Below are 10,363 nucleotides of genomic sequence, written 5' to 3' on the forward strand. Positions count from 1 at the left end.
CAACAACCAGAAATGTTCCTTTAAAGTGAAAGCAGATCTTACCATCTCATCTTGTTTCACGCCACTCCACCCAGGGTTCCCATCATTTCCTAGTAATGCCCAAAGTCCTGGGCCCCTGGCTTGGGCACCTCAAGACCAGTGAGGCCAGGATGCAGGCTGTCCCCCGCTAGGCTGCTCAGCCAAGCCCCTGTCCTTCCTGCAGGTGCCTCTCCATCCCCGCCTGGCCAGCACCCCCTTCCCCCGGCCCCTCCCTTCTCTAGGGTACCTGGCTCCCCTCCCCCACCAGCCCTGCACCCCTGCCAGAGCCTCCTCTTCTTCCTCCTCCTCCCCACGGCCACAATCTGCTTCTGGCACTTGGTTTCAGTGCTGTGTCACCCAGGCTAGCAAGAGTTGCTGCGGCCGTTAAGTCTGCTGTGACAAAGCGACCATGGTCTCCCTGGCCCCCAGAGCAGCTCTGAGGGTCACCTGACTTTATATTCAAGCCCTGATCAAGTCAGTGACCATGGAGAGAGCTCGGCTGCATGACCAACAGCACCCAGAGCCTTCCTGAAGCTCCCCAGAGGCGCTCGGACCCTCAGGGGCAGCTCTGCCCACACTCACAGGAAAGGAGAGGGTCCCCCTCAGATGCCGGGAAGGGGAAAGGCAGAGCAGTGGTCAGTGAGCCGCATCCCAGAGGCCTCCATGTCAAGGGGCCTCAGCTGCCCACTTTCCACCTGGCTGCTCAAGGAGCAAGCCCTGGGCCAGGAGCCCCCGCCAGGAGGCCTTCCCTCCCACCCACTCCTGGGCAGCCCCACATGGCCCAGGGACTCCACATGTGCTGCCAGGGCCCCTGAGGCTGCAGCCCAGTGATGGGAGCTGGCAGGCAGATATGCTCTGGCCACCTTATGCTGACAGAGATGTGACAGAAGAGGGTGGAATGTCACCATGTGACTAGGGAACAGGCAGGCAGCACGTGAACCCCTGCCTGAGACAGGGAGCTCCTGGGCCCCTGGCTTGGGCACCTCAAGACCAGTCATGAGGTCAGCCCTAGGACCTTCACGCCAAGGCTTGGGTACAGCCAGGAAAAGCCATCCCCAAGGGGGACTCACTGTCTATGTTAAGGCCGGGGCGGAAGCCAGGGCCCTGCCCAGGGCAGAAACCCTCATGGCAAGTAACAGCAGACAGTGAGGACAGGGTCTCAGGGGCCTCCATGACCCTGAAGAGAAGGTCCCATCCTGAAACCGCACAGCCCACAGTTTGGATAACACGGGACTTAACCACACAGGTGTCTGCCTGTGAGGCAGCCCACCTTCATGAAACAGGATCATTATCTGACAGGTCCCCAGGCAGATGAGTTCCCGCTCAGCATTCCCACAGCTGCTGTGTTCATCCTCTGAGGTGGGCCTGGCAGGAGAGGCTGGGGAAGCCAGGGCTGCTCCCTCTCCTGCTCTGACACACTCAGAGGCAGAACACCATAGGCTACCGCTGCTCCTCTCCGTGAACCTCCAGAGCACAGACCAGGCTGACACAGCCAAGCAGTGGCCAAGATGACCACACAGCACGTGCAGTGGCCAGAGGGGCAGCCAGGTCTCAGAGTGGATGGCTACGCAGCAAGGACAGGGCCACACTCTCCAACAGGCATCATGGATAAGTCACAAGGAGACACAAATGGTGGTTCCCAGGCAGGTCAGGGGTCCTATTTCCACTGGAGAAGAGGAAGAAAGCACCCTGGGAGCAGCTGATTCAGAACTGCGGGTGCCACACAGGAAATCTGGCTTTCGCCACCTGGGACGTTGCCACGTCCTGGCTCAAGGCACCACAGGGAAGAGGGGGGCACATGGCACTGGCAGCTGTGGGGTGTTAGAGGAGGAAGGGTGAACCAGTGGATGTGGGGCCCTGATCAGGGTGGGGACCACATCCCAATGCCTCCTTAAAGCCGGGACCTGCCTCGTGCTCCCACAGTCCCACCCCTCATCATGCCCAGGGTATAGTCTGTTGAAGGGCACATGATCGCACACATGGGCACGACCCAGGACAACAGAGGAGGGAAGAGCGACAAGGGGACATAGGGCAGAGGAGGACAAGCACGTGTCCCCAGGGGGTCTTCAGAGACAGCAGGAAGACCCTGACCACCCCCTCAGCCTCCACCTCAGCTCTGGGTGGCTGTCCCTGGGGACGTGATGCCTATTGAAACAAACAGAGCATGGGGGTCCACACCCCGCCCTTGTCCAACTCTCTCCTGGAGGGAAGCCTGGCAAGCCGCTTCGTACCTGTACCGCCCTCCCCAGCTCCCCAACCCCCTGCCTCCCCAGCCCCTCACTCAGGACACTCACTGCACACATATCCTGCCTCCAGCCAGCCCTGGGCCTGCACAGCCAGACCAATGCCCCCATCCACCCCCTAGGTGTTCCCTCACAGCCCAATCATCAGGAAGATGTCTTGGCCCCTTCCCCATCCCCAAGCCCTCAGCCTGCTTGGGGGATCCCTGGGACTCCTCTCCTGGGGCTGGGTGGGGCCCTGGCCTCTGGGAAGCATGGTCCCCCCCCTCCTCTGGGTGGGCATTGCCCTCCTGCACCTCCAGGCTCCCACCTCCTCTTTCTTTCTCGGGAGCACTGCTGGGACTCACTTTGCCATGCACTCAGACGCCTCCATCCTCCCTGGGCCTCTCACGGCCAGCACCACTTGCCATGGCCTTAATTTGGGGCGGTGGCCTCAGTGTCTCTCCCCAGAGTAGAGCCCATGGCCCTTGTGACAGGAGGGTAGGTTAGGAAGGCAGATCTCTAAGCAGTTCTCTGCACTAGGGTCTGCGTGACTGGTCACTCCTGGCCAAGCAGGCCATGCTGCAGTGTGGACATCAGACCAGTGCTTGCAGACCCAGCCCTACCCCCATGGCTCAGGCCCCTCTGAAAGCACAAAGCAGCTGAGCTCGGTAGGTGTCCTCAGCATGCACCCCTGTGAGGACAGGAGGGAACCCTGTTCACTTCCCAGAGCTGGAGCAGGACCCCTGCAGACAGCAGCCACCAGCAGCAAGAGAGGTGCATCCCTTGCAGGGCAAGGGACTCAAGCTCCTAAGGACACAGGTGCCCAGCCCCCTGGCAGAGTGCAGGCCAGTCCACCTCCAGACGCTCAGCCTGCAGGGCAGGGAGGAAGCCAGGCAGGACCACCCTGGGAAAGGAGTCTTTTCATACCAGAGGCGCCTGAGAGGAAAATCCCATTGTGAAACCAAGTCCCCACCCAGACTCCTTCTGAGAACACACAGGCCATTGGTTATTCAACAGGCAGCTCAGCAAAGGCTGCAGCCAAGAGCTCAGGCAGCTGCGAGGCCCACAGGGCCTGCTAGGAACACAGTGGGGTGCTGGGGCTGGAGTACCCCACCTTCAAAACAGCCAATCGCAAGGCAGGGGCTGGGCTCCCCTGGCCAATCCTCTCCAGGCGGCTGGCAGCCGACATGCAGAGGCAAGCCTCAGACATTCCGTTCCCAGGGCTGGAGGCCTCATGTGACTGCCTTTCCCTCCCCTTCCCAGGCCAGCCACCAGGGGAGGGGCAGGAACAATCACCAAGGCCTGACCAGGTCCACAGAGGGACTGTCCCAAGCCTTATGTGGGTCAGGCCCGGCTGCTGTCAGGGTGCAGGGGACCCAAATACATACGAAGACATAGGGAGATCCCATCTTCACAAAAAAAAATTAAAACTTAGCCAGGTATGGTGGTGCGTGCCTGTGGTCCCAGCTACTTAGGGGGCTCAGATGGGAGGATCACTTGAGCCCAGAAGGTTGGCTGCAGTGAACAATGGCACCACTGCACTCCAGCCTGGGCAACAGAGCAAGACCCTACTTTTAAAAAACTGGTTGAAAGAAATCAAAACAAGAATAATATTTTGTGACACAAGAAAAGTATATGAAATTCTAATTACTATGGCCCTACTGAGGCAGAGTGAAGCCGTTGTGGCAGGGAGGGTGTGGCCTGACTGAGAGTCTGTGCTACCTGGCTGTTTACACAAACTTGCTGACCTGATGGAGGAGGCTCTGCTACAGCCTCTCTTTTGCAGGGATTCCTGACCCGCAGGCAGGTCCCACTGCCCGACCCTTGCCTGGCCTCAGCCCGCCCTGCAGTTGTGGAACCTCCCAGGCCTGGCCCCTGCCCCATTGTCAGTGGAGAAGGGAATTGAAGCCAGGAGCAGTGTAGCAGGCCGGCCTGGAGTCAGCTCCTGGAGGCCACTAACCTGATACAGGGCCCCTTCCCTGGGCAGTGAGTGTAGAGGGCAGTTGGTACCACCCTGATCCGCCCTCCTGGGCAGGGCATCAGGACAGAACAACAAGACCACGTTTCCCTCCACTTCCTGGAGCAGTCCCTGGCTCATGGGAGATCCAGGCAAGACCAACCATTCTTTGCAGAGTGCTTGGTTCATATGCTGGTGCCTGTGCCCCTCCAGGCGGTGGACTAGATAGGGCCAAGGGCCATTCTGTACTCTGCTTCCTCAGGCCTCACGCACACCAGGCCTCCCATGAAAGCCCAGAGCTGTCCACCGCACGAAACAAAAATGCAAGAAATCCAGGCAGAGCCCAGGAGGGTCATCGGTAGTTGGGCTGACCAAGCTCTCCTAGCCTTGGCTTCCGCCCAGCTGAGGCTGAAGCCCAGCAGCTGGACACATCCCACCTGCTCCCACTGGGTGCTCCAGGGTCATGATCAGAAAGCCCGCAGACACCGGGCAGGCCTTACTCCATCTCCTTGTGCTCTGCCTCCTCGGGGCTCAGGTCCTCCTCCACTCCATAGTCCAGGATGGCGCCGACACCGAAGGCCCTGTAGTGCCGAAGCAGGGGCTGGATGGACTCCTGGTCCTCCCCGGCTACAAAATGCCCATAGAAGGTCATCTTCATGAGCTTGTTGAATAGCCTCTGTCCTAGAAGTTTCCTGGAAACATACAGCAGCTGAAAGGCAAAGGGAAGCCGCTGTCCTGGGCTGCCTGAACTCTCCTTCCCCAGCAGGGCACCGCTGCTCATCCCCGACCACACTTCACCCCAGCCATGGGGCCTCGATATGGTCTCTTGGCGACTGGGCTTTCAGGGTCAATTTCGGTGAAGACCAGCTAAAGCCGCTTGCTTCTCCACCCTGTCCATCACTCCAGTTCCCATCCAGGGCAGAGAGACCGCAGGAGGTGCTGCCTGCTTGGCCTGAGGACACTGTTCCCACCTGGACTATGTCCCTTCAGGGCCCCACCCATGAGTCACTCCAGCGGCACACAGTGGGTGCCTGACCACTGCTTGGTGGGTAAAAAGGAGAATGGCCAGCCTCCCTGGGGATGACAGCGGGCATTTTGAGACCATCCTCTGTATCCACACCTTGGTAGTTCTGCTGGGGAAGAGGAGGATCTAACTTGACTTTCTAGTACTTGAGTGCCCAGCTTTTTCAATGTTTTGTTCCCTCTTATCCCAAGTCCCTTAAACAGTGTGACTGGCATGAGGCCAGCCCCCGAATGGATGCTGAATAACAAACGTGTGAAACTCAGGCTGAGTCTGTGCCCGGCTGGAGGGAGGCATGCCCTGGCGACAAGGACAATGAGCTAGGTGACAGTCCACAGGGGCCTGTGAGATGACTCCCACCCCAGGACCCATGCGCTCTGCAGGGTCATCTGGGGCTGACCAGCCACTCTGACAGACGCTGCCCGGGAACTGTCTGTCTCCTCCAATCATATTTCACCACGTCGCTCATTCAGATGTCCCAAGCTGCCATGCACCAAGCACCTTTTATAGACTGGAAACAACCAAAGGAAACCGACCAGGATCTCACATCCTGGTGGTAAAGGAACCCCAAAGGGGAAGGAGGGACTCTGCCTATGACTCAGGACAGGGGGATGGGGCAGTGCCTGCAGGGTAGGGCAGGGGTGTTTACTAACCCAGATCCAGGAGTGGGGCTTGCCAAGGCGAGGAGATGGCATGGAGAACTGTGGGAGCTCCAGCACGGGGGACAGCCAGGACAGAAAGGACAGGGACAACGAGAGGCTACTTGGAGAGGAGGGCCGAGTGTGATGCTCAGAAGCACACCTCCACGTTGTGTCTGCTGCCCCTGCCGACTCAGCCCCAACACAGGAAGAGCCTGGGGTTTCTCAAACCCAATGGATACTAGAACTCCTTTTATGTGGGGAGCATCTCTTGAGACCGTAGTTTCAGGAACAACTTCTAGTCTAAGCAAAAGCATTAGCGAGTCAAACACTTACACCCAAGCCAGCCCTGAGCACCCACACGCCTGCCCACAGGCAGACATAGCCCCACAGCCTTACCCTGAACATTGGTGCCCCATGGAGATGCCTCCTGACCATCACCCCTGGGCATGCTATGGGGCAGCCCCAAGGACCAGGGTTTCCCAGGCACTCACCCCTGCCTTCCTGCAGCCTCCAAGCAGAATCTGACTTTACTGCATTTTGTTCTTTTATCAAGAGGATTAGAAACTGGAAAATGAACAGGCTGACATGTTCTCCGTCTCCCACTGAGCCTGAGCCAGGCCTCATTCCTGCTGGCAGCACCCAGGGATAGTTGGGAGAACAGGATGGGTCTGAAACATATCAAAGATCACCCAAGTGGCAGGCGGGGCAGAACTGGGGACCTGAAAACCATCACTGGGCTTATCCACATCCGCTCTGAGAGAACCATCAGAAAACAACAGGAGGGAGGGTGGGCAACTGTCTGCTGCAGGGGCCGGCACGACTGCCGCACAGGGCCACGCAGTCTCCCTCTACCTAACTGCTCGCCTCTGCACGGCCAGCACTAAATGAAGGGGCGGGAGCCCAGGCTGCACTGACTCCAGGGATGCTTATTCACAAAGATTGGGGGCTGGGGGACTGGGCCCGGGCTGAGGGTGGAAGCTCCCTGCTCAGGGCTGCAGAAGCACACAGGCAGGGCTGGCAGGTTTTTTATTTGTTTATTTTTAGAGGCAGGGTCTCACTCCTGGGCTCAAGCGACACTCCTATCTCGGCCTCCAGAGTAGTTGGGACTACAGGCATGCACCACCACACTCAGCTAACTTTTTTTTTTCTTTTTTTTTGAGGCAGAGTTTTGCTCTTGTTGCCCAGGCTGGAGTGCAGTAGCACAATCTCGGCTCACTGCAACCTCCACCTCCCAGGTTCAAGCGATTCTCCCGCCTCAGCCTCCCAAGTAGCAGAGATTACAGGCGCACACCACCATGCCCAGCTAATTTTTATATTTTTAGTAGAGATGGGGTTTCTCCATGTTGGCCAGGCTGGTCTCGAACTCCTGACTTCAGGTGATCCACCCGCCTCGGCCACCCAAAGTGCTGGGATTACAGGCGTGAGCCACCGCACCTGGCCCCAGCTAACTTTTAAAAATATTTTGTAGAGACAGGGTTTCACGATGTTGCTCAGGCTGGTCTTGAACTCCTGGCCTTAAGTGATCCTCCTGCCTTGACCTCCTGAAGTGCTAGAATTACAGGCATGAGCCTAGGGCTGGTAATTTTAAAGCTGACTCCACAGCAAAGCAACCACTTTAACACCATCCTGGTGTCACTGATGTCCCCGCATGGCACTACCTGAGACCAGGGCAGCCCCACATCTTCTTCGGGTGAGGAGATCCTTCGAGGATTTAGAAACCTGCACCAGTAACACATACACTTGTACCCCCTGTGAAAGACTCAACCGAATGTGTGCAGAGTAACACTGGTAGAGCCGGTTCTCTCCCCTCCCCCCACTCAGGGAACCACTGTCACCACGGGTCCTGTCCCTTCTGTGAGGGCGCACACCCAACCTCAGTGCTGTTGTCATGGAAATCCTGAGACTTTCCTAAACCCTCCTCAATAAGTCTGGCTTTCAGGCAAGGGCGGGCCCCACTGCTGTCCCCATCCAAGGCAGCAGCTCAAAGATCAGCTACTGCAACCTGACACGCCTGTGGCAGATGTGGCCTCACTGCCCGGGTGCCTCACAGACCTGTGCTGGCTCAGCAGAAGGAATCTCCCCACAGCCCGGAGGGTGAGGGAAGGAACTCCCCTCTGGCCTGCTCACAGGACCAGGTTCTAGTGAGCAGCTCACAAGCCCAGGACTTGGCCTCTGCCTTCTTCCAGTGCTGAGGCTGCCGACACCCATGGGACCACTAGCAAGACAACAGTACAGACCCCACTGAGGGGCTTCCCAGGGCACAGGTGGGACCCTAGGGGAGCCTGGGAGAGGTCGCCTCTGGATGCCCTGCCTCTTCCAGGTACTCACAGCACCATCCCTGAGCCCTGGCACTTGCCTCAAGAAGGCACCCAAGGGACAGCGGAGCCGACAGTTTCCTCCCACAGTCACGGAACAGCACCCAGCATTCCCCGCAGCAGACTGGGCACCAAACCCCACACCCAGCTCTGCTGGTTTCTCTGTGCAACAACTTGTCTTGAATCTAGACAAGAAACCTTAGGGCTGTGCCTACAGAAACCTGACCTGGTGCCTTTCTAGTCCCCTCCCCATCCCGGCCACGCTTAGGGCTGTGCCTAGAGAAACGTGACCTGGTGCCTTCCTAGCCCCCTCCCCATCCCGGCCACGCTTAGGGCTGTGCCTACAGAAACCTGACCTGGTGCCTTCCTAGTCCCCACTCCATCCCGGCCACAAGGTGGGCATGGCTTCTGCACGACTGGCCCCAGCTGCCACCTAGCATGCCCGTCCTTGCCCTGGGCAGGGACCTGTGGCTGGCCACTCCCTCCCCTGGCATTCCTGCCCTGCTGCCTCCTCCTCCTATTGCAGCACCACCAGCACTGGCTCCTCTTTTGGGATGCCCCTTAGATGTGGGCACTCCCCAAAGCCTCCACATCGCCGTCCCTCACCTTGCCAGTTCCTCTACCTGAGATGTCCCTTCTCGCCCTCCTGTCTCCTTGGCCGGGGCTTTCTATGGCCAAAACTTGACCTTAAGACATCCTTATGTGCACAAGCACAGCAATGCCCTCCCAGAGCCCTCCATCTGTCCAGTTCAGCTCCTTCTTCCTCCACCAACCTCCGCACTCCCGCCACCACGGGTCCTAGGCTGACCTTGGCGCTCCCCATGGGATTCGGGCCAACAGCATCTGACTCTGATTTCGTGGACCCCTGCCCTCACCTCGCACCCGCCGAGGCCTCACCTAAGCTCAAGTGTGGCTCGGTGCTTCTCATCTGACACCGTCCCCCGCCTTCCTCCGCCTCCTGTTGAGGCCAGGGGTGCAGCCCCCGAGCTCTGTACAGTCTCACCTGAGAAATCAACACCACCAGACCCCCTGGCACCAACAAACGGAACCTTGCAAACTCTTCCCAGGGTCACCTGGAGATAACCGTCATCTCTAGTACCCCTAGGCTGATGCGGCTAAAAGAGTGTTCTGTTTGTTGCCCCCCACCACCGTCACCAAAAGCCCTGACACTTTTTAAAGTTACCATGGGTGAGTTCAAAGCTGGGCGTTTGAGGGGCTTCCCATTTTTCCCCAACAGTGTTCTCAGAGTGTCCGTGTCTGGGAAGCGGCTGGATCCCGGGGTTTGAATTCTGGGGTCCCAGGCTATGAGCCCTACACCAGGATTCTCTTGTCTCAACATGAAGAATACTCCATTTTAAATTCCAAGTGATAACTCTGTATTCCTACAAGTGGTATATATCGTAAATATTAAAACGACTATTGTTTTTTAGTTGGTAGACATCGACAAATAGGAAAATTTGCGAGGTCCGAGAGGGACTGCAGGAAACGCCTCCCTTCCTGGCTTCCCTTGCTCCAGGAGATGCTTGGGAGGCACCCGTTTCAGGCCAGGAAGCTCCGTAAAGGCTCCCGGGACCGGCAGAAGCCCCCGCGCCCCCGCCTGCACCCCGCGCACCTGCTCGTGGCGCGCCAGCAGCGCGGGCCAGGCGCACAAGCGCAGCACCAGCAGGCTGCGCGCCAGCTCCCAGGTTCGCCGGCTGCGGTACGCCTCCTGCGCGTTGCCGAAGTCTACGGCGGGCACCGGCGGCCGCACTGCCGTGGCCGACCCACCTCCTAGCACGGCCGCTGGGCCCGCTGCGGGCTGCTCGCGGGAGGCCGGCGCCGTGGACAGCGGGACGAAGCGGGGAATGCAGGGGCGCAGCGCGGGCAGGGCGCGCCTCAGAGCCATGGCGGGACGGCGGTACCCGCCCGGGCCGCTTAAGTATGCGCTGTTGGTCCCGCCCCGCCCCGCCCCGCTCGGTCCCAGAGGCCTCACCCTATATTCCTGACAAATGCCAGACAATGGCTTAGACTTCACAAGCACCCTGGCACTTCAGTTGCATGGTGGGGACCCTCTGCCGGCAGGGCTGAGGCCAAGGCCCACTGGCTTCCCAAAGCCGCTGCTCCTGCTCTCCGTGAAGACAGCAACAGAGTGAGACCCTGTCTCAAAACAAAATTATGTATTTTCAGATAGCTTGAAGGAGAATATTGAG

General features: G+C 58.7%; 1 protein-coding gene across 5 annotated transcripts in view; it reads right to left on the bottom strand.

Annotated features, from left to right (window-relative positions):
* PRODH (proline dehydrogenase 1) overlaps positions 1-10,065 on the bottom strand; it is a 23,807-nt gene extending 13,742 nt beyond the window's left edge. For 3 of the 5 annotated variants that reach the window (XM_063704906.1, XM_055374911.1, XM_063704907.1), the window contains exons 1-3: positions 9,787-9,866; positions 5,872-6,527; positions 4,698-4,906 (exon numbers count right to left, since the gene is read on the bottom strand). In XM_063704906.1, coding sequence (XP_063560976.1) covers positions 4,698-4,906; positions 5,872-5,913 — 251 coding nt within the window. In that variant the 5' untranslated portion in view covers positions 5,914-6,527; positions 9,787-9,866. Of the gene's footprint in view, positions 1-4,697; positions 4,907-5,871; positions 6,528-9,786 lie in introns of all 5 variants that reach the window. The other 2 variants (XM_055374912.1, XM_055374908.2) reach the window with 2 other exon arrangements.
* Between the last annotated feature and the right edge of the window lie 298 nt (positions 10,066-10,363).

The sequence above is a fragment of the Gorilla gorilla genome, chromosome 23, assembly GCF_029281585.2.
Source record: "Gorilla gorilla gorilla isolate KB3781 chromosome 23, NHGRI_mGorGor1-v2.1_pri, whole genome shotgun sequence".
Lineage (NCBI taxonomy): Eukaryota > Metazoa > Chordata > Mammalia > Primates > Hominidae > Gorilla > Gorilla gorilla.